At 47.9% G+C, this 15,254-nt stretch overlaps 1 protein-coding gene across 1 annotated transcript in view; it reads right to left on the reverse strand.

Moving 5' to 3' along the window:
- The window catches only part of PLXNA4 (plexin A4), a 590,122-nt gene that overhangs the window by 55,116 nt on the left and 519,752 nt on the right, over positions 1 to 15,254 (reverse strand). The window contains exons 22-23 of the mRNA XM_053407170.1: positions 12,461 to 12,729; positions 4,398 to 4,464 (exon numbers count right to left, since the gene is read on the reverse strand). Coding sequence (XP_053263145.1) covers positions 4,398 to 4,464; positions 12,461 to 12,729 — 336 coding nt within the window. The remainder of the gene's footprint in view (positions 1 to 4,397; positions 4,465 to 12,460; positions 12,730 to 15,254) is intronic.

Consider the following 15,254-nt stretch of genomic DNA (forward strand, 5'->3'; position numbering starts at 1 on the left):
TGTTCCCTCCTCTGTAGCCCAGAGTAGGGTCTTTCCTGTGCTCTAACACCTGCCTGCCACTTAATTAGCTTATCTCCCGGCAGCATATTGCTTTCGAGGCGGATGCCTATTGCCCTTATCTGCCCGCGTTTTTTCGGGCTAAAGGCAGGAAGACAAGGAGCCGAGTGGGGAAAATAAAATAGCCTATTATGAAAGCAAAGCTTTCAATGACTCACCTCCCTTTCTCCCCCCCACTTTCAGCTGGAAATGGGAATCTGATAGCTGGAGCCACCAAATCGACCTTCCAGGGCCCTTCAAAACTTTTCCCTGCTGTAAGAGGTGGCGGATCATAGGAGGCAGGAAGAACATCTACTTAAGTCTCCTTAAGCCATTCAGCTTCAGAGGCGACAGAAACGACTGGCGGTAATTGGTTGTGTAAAGGGGTGACTGTCGCTTTGGATTGGTGGCACGTTGCCACTTTTCGTCACGGAAGACAAGGAGCCACACAAAGCCATGTGTACAACTCTAGGGGACTAGCTGTCAACAACGCTGGAACTGAGAGGTCCAAGCGGCACTTCCTCAGGAGCAAAGCAGCACAGGGAAGTACTTGCCCCCAAGTAGAACATGCATTGGATCAGTGTCTCCAGATCGGCTAACCTTAGTGCTGTTCCAAACCTTTGGCTCCTTGCTGAGATGAGGGACATCTGCTTTGCATGACGGAGAAAATAATAATTTCATAAAACTGTCTCGTTTTGATGATTCCATTTCCTTTTCAGGCTATAGCTAAATTGGAAAGGCCTGTGACTGCCTACTTTTTTCAGTACCAGACTAGTTGCTTTTAGGCATTGTATTGTAGCAAATGTTCATTCCGGAACACTGAAAAGAATAAACTCTTAAAATCCATGGTGGCCGCTATATGCATCAAAAGAGAAAAGGCTAGGCATGGCAATTGTGATTTATCTTGAACTGTTTTGCAGACAGACGAAAGAGGATATTGGGAGACATTTAATGAATAGGAAAATTAGTCAAAGTCTAAAGAAAGACGCTGAAAAATGATTATATGTTAATATATCAATTCATATGCTAGAAAGGTTATGCTTAAAATTCTACAAGGCAGGCTCAAGCAGTATGTGGACCGAGAACTCCCAGAAGTGCAAGCTGGATTTCGAAGGGGCAGAGGAACCAGAGACCAAATTGCAAACATGCACTGGATTATGGAGAAAGCTAGAGAGTTCCAGAAAAACATCTACTTCTGCTTCATTGACTATGCAAAAGCATTTGACTGTGTTGACCACAGCAAACTATGGCAAATTCTTAAAGAAATGGGAGTGCCTGATCACCTCATCTGTCTCCTGAGAAATCTCTATGTGGGACAAGAAGCTACAGTTGGAATAACTGATTGGTTCAAAATTGGGAAAGGAGTATGACAAGGCTGCATATTCTCTCCCTGCTTATTTAACTTATATGCAGAATTCATCATGCAAAAGTCTGGACTGGATGAATCCCAAACTGGAATTAAGATTGCTGGAAGAAATATCAACAACCTCAGATATGCTGATGACAAAACCTTGATGGCAGAAAGTGAGGAGGAATTAAAGAACCTTTTATTATTATTATTAAGGATTTTCTTGTTTTACAGAAGTAAATGTAACGCCTCGTATTTTTTCCATGTAACATTTTTACAAATCCGTTAATGAAGGTGAAAGAGGAGAGCACAAAATATGGTCTGAAGCTCAACATCAAAAAAACTAAGATCATGGCCAATGGTCTCATCACCTCCTGGCAAATAGAAAGGGAGGAAATGGAGGAAATGAGAGATTTACTTTTTTGGGTTCTATGATCACTGCAGATGGTGACAGCAGTCACAAAATTAAAAGACACCTGCTTCTTGGGAGAAAAGCAATGAAAAGCCTAGACAGCATCTTAAAAAGCAGAGACATCACCTTGCCAACAAAGGTCCGTATAGTCAAAGCTATGGTTTTCCCAGTAGTGATGTATGGAAGTGAGAGCTGGACCATAAAGAAGGCTTATCGCCGAAGAATTGATGCTTTTGAATTATGGTGCTGGAGGAGACTCTTGAGAGTCCCATGGACTGCAAGAAGATCAAACCTCTCCATTCTTAAGGAAATCAGCCCTGAGTGCTCACTGGAAGGACAGATCCTGAAGCTGAGGCTCCAATACTTTGGCCACCTCATGAGAAGAGAAGACTCCCTGGAAAAGACCCTGATGTTGGGAAAGATTGAGGGCACAAGGAGAAGGGGACGACAGAGGACAAGATGGTTGGACAGTGTTCTTGAAGCTACCAGCATGAGTTTGACCAAGCTGCGGGAGGCAGTGGAAGACAGGAGTGCCTGGCGTGCTCTGGTCCATGGGGTCACGAAGAGTCGGACACGACTAAACAACAACAAAAGGGTTGTATTGCTACTGAGACTCTTAATCTGAGGATCATGGGTTTGAGCCTCAAATTGGGCAAAAGATTCCTTTGTTGTAGGGGGCTGGTCTAGATGACCCTCATGGTTACTTCCAACTCTACAATTATATAGTTCTTTGATTTATGATCTCCTTGGCTCTGGGGTCACATAACTCCATAACATTTCTCCGATGAAAATAGGGATGTCCTAAGGGCATTCCCGGATTAAATCAGAAACTGGGATGGCTTCTGTAAATCTGGGACTGTCCCTGAAAAATAGGGGCACTTGGATGGTCTCCCATAAGGAAAGAGACAAGCAATCGACTCCAAACTTCCACTGATTGTTTTTTGGGCATTGGAGTGTGCAATTGTAATTGATGGGTCTGAATCCAGGGCACCCTGGTCTGTTTCATGTGGCTACTTTCTTTCTTTCTTTTTAAATGTATTTTTATTAAATATTTTCTTGATTCACAAATGTATGTGCAATCTCTCTCTCTCATATTTCTTTCCATGTAACACTTTTAAAAAATCTAAAAAATCAAATCAAATCATTTGTTGAGACATTAGGAAGAATAGGGGGAAAGAGGTGGGGGGGGGAAAGATGAGTGGGGGCGGGGGCGGGTGGTGATGTTTCTATTTTACTTAATACATGTGGAGTTTTGTGTCAGTGTTGCTTGTGCGTGTTCTCTGCTGTTCACCTGTGTTCCTTTGGTGGTGAGAGAGGTTGGGGTTGGCCTAGGGTGTGGCTGTTCATTTCTGGTTGGCTGTGGTGGTCTTTGTTTTCATGTGCGAGTGGGGTGGGTGGGTGTTTTGAATCAGGTTAGCCATATTGATTCGTATGCTGTTGGTGGATTTTTCTCATTGTCTTGTTGGGCTGTGTATGTGATAAAGGGGAGCCATACCAGGGTGAAGGCGTCTTCTTCTATTTGTCCCCATGTCAGTTTCAGTTTATTGGTTTCGTGTGGCTACTTTCATTCCGGTGTGTTACTGTAATGGGAAGCTGAAAGATGACAAAGATGGCCTCTCCTCATCTTCACCCGAAGCTTTCTGAATTAATATATAAATAAACTGTAGCCTAATACAGGGGCAAATCAAAGACCCAGCAAAGAATCTGCAGTGTTTAAATGACAAGGGCATAATATTATGACTCATGAATATGTCAGCCTATTTATATTGTTGCACCTAATTATATGGAGAGAGAAAACAAATGATAGGCATTATTAGTGTTTTAAATAGAGATGCGGTGAGTATATTTTGATACGTTGCTCATAAATTGAATATAATAAAGAACGAACAGTATTTTAACTGTAAATTACCCCACACTTCAAAATCTCAAGAAGTCACCTTTGCTGAGGCTTTGATAGCATAAACATTTTCTTAAGTATAATTCATTAAGCCTTGATTTATTATAACCTAGTAATTTAATTTGTTAAGGATTGCTGTTAGGTTTCTTCGCTTTTGCTTTTACTGCAATTGTGAGGACAGCTGAGAGTGTCTGAACATGTGTAAAGAAGCTTGCAAATTGCGTCTGAGCTAGGGAGGTGGGGGGGGACTGTGGAAGGACGTGTGAATCCAGAATTGGCCTCCACAGTCACTTATGGACTCATTGTTAAAACTGTGTTTATCGAAGACAATCTTACTTGGCTACGAGTGATTGCTAAAGAAGAAGAAGAAGAAGAAGAAGAAGAAGAAGAAGAAGAAGAAGAAGAAGACTGCAATGGGTTGGACTAGATGTCTCTCTTGGGTCCCTTCCAACTCTACAGTTCTATGATTCTATAAAATTACAATCTCAGCTTCCCATGGTATTTTTCCTTGGTCCCTTCTTGTCACACTGTTCCCCCGTTTTTCCAACCAGCTTGGGTAACTCAGTGAAGCCAAACAATGTTAAAAACAACAGCTGAAATCCATACTAAGCCCACTGCTTAAAAATAACAACAACCAGGGTTTCCAAATATGAAATAACAGTCCAGTTAAGCATGAAGTTGTCACCAAAACTGGTACTTCTTACCTTGAGAAACTTATAGAGCAGGAACGTGAACCAGTTAGTGAGCATCTTCTCAGCAACAGATTCTGTCCTAGAAGGAATGTGGAGAAAAAAAATAAACTATGCAGAGCCCCAGGAGAACATCTCCTTGCCTGTTTTGCCATGCCCTCCTATGCCATACATTCAGATTTTGAATTTACATGGAAACCACTGACAAAAAAAGAGAAAAAAATGGGTTTCATAATTGGAATTTGAGAGGGATAACATTCTCCCTGTCTGAATTTCTCTATGGGATTTGCCTTGAGTTTTATATCTGGTGAAATTTGGTAGCTGCTCATTAGCCATGACCAGACACCTTTTAATCTCAGACAAGGCCCACTAATGCTGGCAGCAGTGGGGATGCTCTCATGAGTGGGACGTCAGATCATCCCGTGAGATCTCACAAGAGCTGGTGTGCTAAGTGGACCTTGTCCAAGAAGCAAAACCAAGAGCTTAAAAGCTCTTTCCGCACTGGGTAACCCCAAGCGGACCCAGCCTGGAAAGAGCTTTAAAGTTTGCAGATTTGCTTCTCAGGTGAGGCCTGCTCAGTGCCCCGACTCTGGGAGCATTAGAGAAGATCTCACAGGACAATCTGATTTCCCACAAGATCTTGTGACAGCATCCCCACCTTGCCCACATATATGACAGGAGCAGGCCGGCAGTAAATCACATGGAGTGGGTGAAGTTAACTGTTTATTAGAAAAACTGGAGCTGCCGATATACCAAAAAATGTAAAAGAAATTTTTCTATATGCATCAGCCGCAGCCTGAATACTAATTGCCATGAACTGGAAAGGGGGGGAAATTCCAACATTATCGGAATGGCAGAACAAATTACCAGGATACGCAGAAATGGAACAATTGACTAATAGACTAAAAGGTAATACAAAACAATCATTTATTCAAAAATGGGATATGTTTAAGAGATATTTACAAAATCATAATAGCAGTATAATTTCTATGGCAGCGTTGAACGACCCTTGTGTAAATTAACTATTAAGAAATAAGGAAAACTGAAACGAAATGTTGTAAGAAAGCATCAGAAAATGCAAAAAGATTAAGGTAATAATGATAAGTACATTCGACATCAGAAAGGTTAAATACACCAGGAAAGGATGGGAAGTTGTCAGGGAACTGCCATCTGAGACGCAGGAGGTGAAAGGGCTCACGGAGGGTGAGAGAGACCATTCAGCTGAGGAGGGGACCAGCAGGGGGAGAAGTGGAGTTCCAAGGGAAAGTGAGTCGGAGGGAGGGCTCAGAGACACTTCAAGCGAGAACAGTGGGGAGGTTTCAGGACCTCCTGTAGGGACACCCACTCCTCGCCGGAAACTGTCACGCCGAGAGTCCAGAAGACGCGTTTCCGTTAAGGAGCTTTTATGCTGGAAGAAGTTCCGTAAACGCCCACTGTCCGATTCAACGAGCGACTGATGGAGCCATGCTTAAGGAGCTCCGTCACAGACAGAGGTTTGTGGACTTAGCCAAACTCTGAGGGACTAGGATTTTACGCACAAGCAGCTCACCATCCCATCACAGCAATCGGACAGTCCCTGAAAGCAGCTTGTGCAGAGAGGCATCATGAGCAATCCAGCCGGAGCCGGGGGAGCAGGAGGAGCTGGAGAGGGTCCAAGCCTGGAAGAAAGGTACAGGGTGTTGGAAGTCCAGCTAGCACTGCAAACGGCGAGGCTAGAAGAAAGGAGGGCGCAGGATGCAGAAAAGGCAAAAGGCGCTACACTAGCAAGAAAGATGCCAGGATTGGTGCAGAAGTTTGGGGGGGACCCCAGGAACTACCAAGCCTTTAGGATAGAGATGCAGTATGCTCTCGAACTGCAGTTTAACGACTTTCCCGACGAGGCATCGTGAGTGGCGTTTGTGATTGGCCATCTCGAAGGGGGGGGGCGAGAGACTGGGTTAGACCCCTGATGGCAGGGAATAGTGAAATGCTGAAGGACACGAGGAAGTTTTTTCGCGCCATGGATTTGATGTTTTCCAGCAAGATTGAACAGGGACTGGTGCGCAGACAATTGATGGCGTGCAAACAGGGGAGCCGATCGGTTCGTGAGTACTGGACTGAGTTTACAATGTTGATACATAAATTGGGATGGGACCTATCGGCGGAACCCATTCAAATGCTCTTTGAAGAGGGGCTTTCTTCGGCGGTGAAAGACGAACTTTCCCGGGCGCCCAGGGCGGAGTCTATGGACCAGCTGACCAAATCAGCGCTGACCATTGGAGCGCGCCAGGAGGCAAGAGCCTTGGAGAAGCGGGAGGGGAAAGGAGAGCGTTGGAGGGATTTCCGCATTCCAGAGATTCCAGAGCCAAGTTTCCCGCCAGGAGAGCCGATGGAAGTTGGAACAGCGCGCGCGCAGTTTCAAATCCCAGTGAAGGGAGGAAGAAGGAGGGAAAGAGCGCCAAGAAATGTTATCTCTGCCAGCAGCCAGGTCACTTTGCCAGAGTCTGCCCGCAAAGAAAGGAATGGCAAGGGATGGCGGGAGCTGTTGGGGGGAAGGAGGAGGGAGTCCAGGAGCCAGTAAAAGCCAACGCCTGGCTGCCACCGTCAGGGCACTGCAGCCAGGCCAAGGAGCAGTAAAAGTGCCCACTCCGGATCCTCCAAGACCAGCCCTAGTAATAGAGGTGTTGCTAGAGCTGGCAAACGGATACCCACTAAAGACAAAGGCGCTGTTGGACTCAGGCAGCTCCTGTAATTTTATGAGTAAGGAGTTTGCAGCTGAACACCAGATACAGACACTCCCTTTAAGCAACCCCCTGCAGGTGACCACGATCGATGGGAGGGAGCTGTTGGGAGGAGAAGTTAGCCTACAGACCGTCCCAATGGTTATGAGGGTGGCCAGGCACACCGAAAGGATAGCGTTCAATGTGGCCACCCTGGGAGGGGCTCCCGTCATTTTGGGAATGAGCTGGCTAGCGTTGCATGACCCGCTAGTGGGCTGGCATCAGAGAGTGGTCTCCTTTGGGTCAGCACATTGCCTGGAACACTGCAGAGAGGGAAAGGTGCCAGAAGGGGCAAAAGCCTTTCTAGCAGGGACGGAAGTGGCGGACAAAGGGAAGGTGCCCAAACAATACGCTGACCTGAGCAAGGTCTTCAGCGAAAGGGAAGCAGATAAACTACCACCGCATAGAGACTTTGACTGCCAAATTAACCTGGTCCCGGGGGCCCAGCTCCCCGTGGGCAAGCTGTACGCCATGTCAGACAGGGAAATGCAGGAGTTAAGGGAGTTTATTGATAAAAACCTGAAGAGGGGCTTCATCAGAGAGTCCAGAGCGGTGGGGGGGAGCCCAGTGTTTTTTGTGGACAAAAAAAACACGGATAAACCCAGGCTTGTAGTGGACTACCGGCGGCTAAATGCCATGTCAGAACCAGTGACTTTCCCCATGCCCAGGATTGATGACATTTTGACCAGGGTGAGGAAGGGAAAGATATTCACGAAACTGGACCTGAGAGGGGCATACAACCTGATACGAATAAAGAAAGGGGATGAATGGAAAACCACCATGTTCACCCCTTTGGGGGCTTTTGAATATCTCGTTATGCCATTCGGATTGCAATCAGGCTCCGCCTGTTTTCAATCGCTCATGAACCATGTCCTGGGACCTTTGCTCTACAAGAATTGCGTGGCCTTCCTCGATGACGTGCTGATATATTCAGAGAATGAGGAGCAGCATGTAAAGGATGTCAGGGAAGTGCTGAGCCAGCTGCAAGCAAACCAGCTGTGGGTGAAATTGGAGAAGTGTCAGTTTCACACCAAGGAGGTGGAATTCCTGGGGTACCGCTTATCAGACAAGGGATTAGCCATGGATCCAGGCAAGGTCCAGGCGGTGCTGGAATGGAAGACACCGAAAACGAAAAAGGATGTGCAAAGGTTCTTAGGGTTTGGGAACTTTTACCGTAAATTCATCAAGAACTTTGCCCACTTAACGGCTCCCATCACGGACTGTCTAAGCAGCAAGAAGAAATTCGTTTGGACGGCGGAGGCGGAGCAAGCATTTGAGGAATTGAAAAGGGCATTCGCTTCGGAAGAACAGCTCCTGCATGTGGATTTACAAAAACCCATGAGAGTGGAAACTGATGCCTCAGACCGGGCGGTGGGGGCGGTGCTGCTTCAGCCAGGGAGCAATAAGTCGGAATGGAGACCGTGTGCCTTCTTTTCGCGTAAGCTGAACAAATCCGAGAGGAACTACACCGTATATGACCGAGAACTACTCGCCATTCACGAAGCGTTCCGGAGATGGAGACACTTACTAATTGGCGCACAGCATAAGGTGCAAGTGTGTACGGACCACAAGAATTTGGAGTATTGGAGAACGGCACGAGTGCTCAACCAACGACAAGTGAGATGGGCCCAGGAGTTCTCCAAATTCCATTTTGAAATCTGCTATGTGCCAGGTCCAGAAAACATCAGAGCGGACGCTCTCTCTCGCAAACCTGAATATTTGGAGGGGGAGGGAGCGCCTGAAGAGAAACATATTATCCCAGAGGACCACTGGGTGTGTGGGGCGGCCTGGGTGGGGCAAAGAGAACTGGTAGAGGGAACGGTAAATGATGAATACGCCCAGGATAAGCTCAGAGGTTTAAGGAGAGAGGGAGAAGACCCCGGAGGTTTTGAAGAAAGAAACAGGGCATTGTATTACAAAGGGGCACTATATATACCCGAAGGGGAATTGAGGGGGAGAGTACTCAAACAGCTGCATGACAATCCCACAGCGGGGCATTTTGGGCAACACAAGACCATGTGGTTGGTGACCAGGGAGTTTTGGTGGCCCAAGGTGAGGGAGGATGTACGGGAGTATGTGAGAAGGTGTGACCAATGCCAGAGAGCCAAAGGAGAAAGGCGGGCACCAGCGGGGTTATTAGAACCGTTACCCACACCAGAACGACCGTGGGAGGCGGTATCGATAGATTTTATGACTGATCTGCCTAAATCCCAGGGGAAAACCGCCATACTAGTCGTAGTAGACCTGTTAACTAAGATGGGTCACTTTGTAGCTTGCTCACATGCAGTCACGGCGGAAGAGACAGCGAAATTGTTTGTAGAACATATTTTTAGGCTGCATGGCGCCCCCTTGAGGGTGGTCTCCGACAGAGGGAAACAGTTCACGTCCAGATTCTGGAGGAAACTTATGAGCTTGTTGCACGTAGAGGTCAACTTTTCGACTGCCAGGCACCCTGAGACCAATGGGCAGGCGGAGAGGGCAAACGGTATCCTCCAACAATACCTGAGGTGTTATGTCAATGACAGAGAGAACGATTGGGTCGAAAAGTTGGCACTAGCGGAATTTGCTTACAATAATGCAGAGAATGTGTCCACCGGGATGAGCCCCTTTTTGGCTAATTATGGGTGCCACCCCAGGGTGTTTCCAGGGGGAGGAGGGGAGAGGTGGAGTGTCCCGGCCGCTGAACATTTTGTAGAAGAAATGGAAGCGATCCATCGTCAACTCCAACTCAACTTAGAAAGGGCCAAAGAAGAATATAAGAGGCAGGCAGACAAGAGCAGAAGGGAAGGTGAAACCATTAGGGTGGGGAGTCAGGTCTGGCTATCAACCCAAGGGTTGCCGTTCAAGGGGGGTTGCAAGAAATTGAGACCCAAAAGATTGGGACCATTTGAGGTCATCCAACAGGTCAACCCAGTGGCTTTCAGACTCCGGTTACCGAACCACATGAAACTGCACCCAGTATTCCACAGGTCATTACTGTCACCATATAGGGGGGAAGGTGAAGGGGTATCCACACGGGGGCCAGCCATAGAAGAAAGGGAAAGCAGCAACCATGTGGCGGAAATCATCGACTCCAGGTGGAAGGGTAATCAGGTGGAGTATTTGGTCGCGTGGGAAGGGGAACCGGAGTCGGAAAACACCTGGGTGACGGCAGAGGAGGTCCGTGACGAGATCTTGATCGAAACGTTCCACCAAAGGTTCCCCAGGAAACCTCAGCCAGTAGCGAGGTTCCGGAGGGAGTACTTTGGCACCACCGACGATGAGGAGGAACTGGAAGGATTCAGGGAATCGGAGTTGGAAGGAGGAACAGACTCCGATGAGGAGGAGTACTTGGAAACCGGAAACAGCAAGAGGTGGAGGGAAGTGTTCGAAACTTCGGAAGATGAGGGAGGTTCCTTCAGGGGTTTTGCTCCCTCGCCTCCCGCAGAGGAGGGGAGGGAAGGGGGTGAAGGGGGCCCTGGAGGGGAGGTGGATGTCAGGGAACTGCCATCTGAGACGCAGGAGGTGAAAGGGCTCACGGAGGGTGAGAGAGACCATTCAGCTGAGGAGGGGACCAGCAGGGGGAGAAGTGGAGTTCCAAGGGAAAGTGAGTCGGAGGGAGGGCTCAGAGACACTTCAAGCGAGAACAGTGGGGAGGTTTCAGGACCTCCTGTAGGGACACCCACTCCTCGCCGGAAACTGTCACGCCGAGAGTCCAGAAGACGCGTTTCCGTTAAGGAGCTTTTATGCTGGAAGAAGTTCCGTAAACGCCCACTGTCCGATTCAACGAGCGACTGATGGAGCCATGCTTAAGGAGCTCCGTCACAGACAGAGGTTTGTGGACTTAGCCAAACTCTGAGGGACTAGGATTTTACGCACAAGCAGCTCACCATCCCATCACAGAAGTCTATTTTAGTAAGAAGATAGGATGAAAGTGTATAAGTTTGAATCAGTTTATTTTTGTAAATTTATATAAGATTACTGATACAAGATTGTTTTCTTTATTTTTGTTTATTTAAAATTGTTTATGTTATCTACGAACTTCAATAAAGTATACAACAACAACAACAACAACAGGAGAAGAAGAAGTAGAAGAAGAAGAAGAAGAAGAAAGGAAGGAAGGAAGGAAGGAAGGAAGGAAGGAAGGAAGGAAGGAAGGAAGAAAGAAAGAAAGAAAGAAAGAAAGAAAGAAAGAAAGAAAGAAAGAAAGAAAGAAAGATTGGATTTGCACAGGAGTGCCAGCCCAAATGAGCTCAGCAACTCTTCTTCAGTAGGTCTTGCTCCTATGAGGTTGTTGCGAAAACTGAAGGTCCCTGCCTTCCCACAGCTGCCTAATTCTCCTCCTCTCCCAGGTCTTTCCCCAGCGATCTGAGACTGCACTGGCTTGCCTGCCTTTGCTCCTCCTTCTTCACACCTCTCCTGGTGGAGGGGGGCTTGTTGCAGCAGCAGGGAAAACCACTCTGGCTTCTTCGCCAGTCTGACTCATCTCTGCCTCTTGGCCTCCCTCCTCTCCAGCCTCCTCTTCCGCCTCTGGTTCTGGACCGCTCTCTGCCACAGCCTCTTCCTGCTCACTAAGCCCTGTTGCCTCTTCAGCTTCCGACACCTTCTCATCCCAGTCTGCTCCCTCTTCTCCCTCTGACCACTCATTGTCATACCACCATCACTCCCCTGGCTCTGAGCCTTCTACCCTTGATGGTTCTCTAGCTGGTGCCTCCCACCACTCCTCTCCGTCCAACCAGTCCATGACAATAAAGTTGAAACTGCACAAGTTAAGCCCCAAAATGGAAACAACCGGAATTACCAACAACTGAAGAATGGTGGATAAAGATGATGGAATATGCACAACTAGCGAAGCTAACCAGGAAAATCCGAAACCAGCGTGATCAAGCTTTCCAAAAAGACCGGAGTAAATTCATACGATATTTGAAGGACAATTGCAAACAATTAACAACGCTAGCAGGGTTGACTTAAGAAGATTTGTAATGTTTACGATTTATACCTTTTTATATTTACTTAAAATGTAAAAATTGAAACGGATGAAATGTAAGGAGGAAGAGGTAGAAATGCGATGAAATAGATAGGAATTATGGTAACCACAAGGCGGGAGTGGGGGAAAGTTGACCAGCTCATGCGAGCAAAAATTGAATGTGAGTAATATAGATGTGTTTATATATTATGAAATAAAAACTTAATAAAATATTATTAAAAAAGAAACCCCAGAAGTTAAATGTGTGTAAGTTGTGGGCACCCTGTGCTCGGTTTTAATGCTTGCAATTATCTTTGTGTTACTTTTTGTGGAAAATTTAATGAGCAACAGCCACCACCTGCTCCAGGGCTTACCTCCGAAGCAGAAGCTTGGGATGGTTTTTGCTCTCCAGGTTTTTGTCTATGAGATCGGCCAGGAGTTGCTTGAGGACATCCGTGGCATATTCCAGCTTGCTCTGCAGCACCGTCATGATGAGGGAGGCCACGTTGCCACGGTCCCGCATGGAGAAGCTGCGCTGGGACTCCAGGGTGCGGATGAAGGACAGAAGGAAGACCTTGTTGTTGATGAGTTGAGCAAAGAGCTTCAAGCCCTTCTCAACCCGCTCTTGCCGATACCCAGGGACCTGTCAAAAACAGAGAAAAAGAAGATAATCAATGGCTTGGTAGCCAGCTGTACCTCTAGGACAGTGTTTCTCAAAGTTGGGTCCACAGCTGTTTTGGGACTACAACTCCCATCATCCCTAGACAGCAAGAGGAGTGCTCAGGGATGATGGGAGTTGTAGTTCAGCAAGAGCTGGGGACACAAGTTTGAGAAACACTGTGTCTAACATAAAGCTCCATATATGTCAGTCAGTGTAGCGCCAGGGATCAGCAAACTTTTTCAGCAAGGGGCCGGTCCACAGTCCCTCAGACCAATATTTTTTTGGGGGAAATGAATGAATTCCTATGCCCCACAAATAACCCGGAGGTGCATTTTAAATAAAAGCACACATTCTACTCATGTAAAAACACGCTGATTCCCGGACTGTCCGTGGGCCGGATTTAGAAGGTGATTGGGCCAGATCTGGCCCCCGGGCCTTAGTTTGCCTACCCATGGTGTAGACCAGGCTTTCTCAACCTGTGTGTCCCCAGATGTTGTTGAACTACAACTCCTATTACCCCTAGTTGTGACCGACTCTGGGGTTGCAGCACTCATCTCGCTTTATTTGCTGAGGGAGCTGGCGTACAGCTTCCGGGTCATGTGGCCAGCATGACTAAGCCGCTTCTGGCGAACCAGAGCAGCGCACGGAAATGCCGTTTACCTTCCTGCTGGAGTGGTACCTATTTACCTACTTGCACTTCGTGCTTTCGAACTGCTAGGTTGGCAGGAGCAGAGACTGAACAATGGGCGCTCACCCCGTCGCGGGGATTCGAACCACCGACCTTCTGACCGGCAAGTCCTAGGCTCTGTGGTTTAACCCACAGCGCCACCTGTGTCCCATACATATGTAAAATAAAGAACTGTAAATATCTCTCTGAGTGAGCAGAGGGTGCTTTTTGTAAAGAGCATACACAAACCATCACACCAGCCCTGCACCAAAGCCAAAGAGGGCAGGGCACATTCGTACACACAAAAAAGGCCGAACAAGGGCTGGCCAGAAGTGGTGCCAGCTTCTCTTTGAAGAATCAAGCAACCTGGCTTTGTCCTGATCTCCTCAATTCTCTCTGCAGGACCCCTGCCAGCATAGTACCTGCCAATATTTTTCAGGAGGGGCTGCCATCACCACCTCCTCTGCTTCTTCCCTCCCAGGCACTCAGTGTGCCTTTGCAGTCTGCTCCACTCCACAGCAGAGGCGGCCGGCCACGCCAAACCGTTTTCACAACAAAAGAAGTTAAATTGTAGAACTCATTCCCAAAGGAGGCAGCGATGGCCACCAACCTAGATAGCTTGAAAAGAGGATTAGATGAATTCATGGAAGAAAGGTCTATCAGTGGTTATCAGCCATGATGGCTATGATCTGCCTCCACAGTTGGAGGCAGCAAAACTTCTGAATACCAGTTCCTGGAAACCACAGGGGGGGGAAGTTGCTCTTGTGCCCGAATCCTGCTGGCGGGTTTTCCACAGGCATCTGGTTGGCCACTGTGAGAGCAGGATGCTGGGCTAGAGAGGCCATTGGTTTGATCCAGCAGATCAAATGGCCACTTGGGACTAGAATGAAGACCAACTGAGCTCCTGATTGCTTTGTGATGTAATACAGGGAGAAGCACATGCCACTAAGCCACAGAGGTATGGAGGAGGAAGAGCCGTCCTTGACTTTCACAGAAAGGGCCCCTGTCCAAAAGGAGCCGCAGGACTCCTCAGCCACAAGGGTAGCTAATATATTGTGGCCTGAAGATCCACTTTCTCAGCTCCCATCCCTTCACTGCCAACGAATGCTCTTCCATACACAACTACAACTCACCACACAAATAGTACAAACACTTGCTCAGCACACAGTCCACAACTCTCTCCTTCTGGGTCTCTCTCTCACACACAGTGAAACATTTATACACAGCATTCTCTCACACACGAACACACTGTGATGGCCTGGGACTCGGACTCGGAACCAGAGGAGACTCAGTCTGCACCGGACCCTTTGCCTCAGGCATCATCTGAACCAAGTCTGGGGCCTGATTCTGAAGAGCCCCAGTCTGCACAGGTTCCCCTGCCACAAGCACCAGCTGGGCCAAGTCAGGGGCCTGAGCCTGCCCCGGCTCCAGATGCGGGGATTACCTCCTTGCCTTCAGCTGGGCCATCAGTTACAGCTGCTCCACTACCAGTTGGGTCAGGAGAGGCTGAGGCGGCCTCTGGGTCTAGTAACCCACCGACGTCTCCCGAGCTGCAGAGACTAAGGTCTGAGAGAAGGAGAGACCTGAGTACTCGCAGGAGGAGTGCTCACCTTCAGGCAAAACAGGGAGGTGAGTCGCCGGGGGATCAGGACTGGCTGCTACCCTGACAAAGATAAAAGGCTGTCGGACCCCGCCCCAGGTTGCAGGAGCAACATTGCTGTATGCTAGATCGTGCCTGAGATCCTGTACCTGTCCTTGCCTGGTTTCCTGCCTTGGTCCTGTCGGACTGACTCCTAGCGGAACCTTCGGATTCTGGACCAGACCTGGACCGCATTTCACG

This window comes from Podarcis raffonei, chromosome 10 (genome assembly GCF_027172205.1).
Source record: "Podarcis raffonei isolate rPodRaf1 chromosome 10, rPodRaf1.pri, whole genome shotgun sequence".
Taxonomy (NCBI): Eukaryota; Metazoa; Chordata; class Lepidosauria; order Squamata; family Lacertidae; genus Podarcis; species Podarcis raffonei.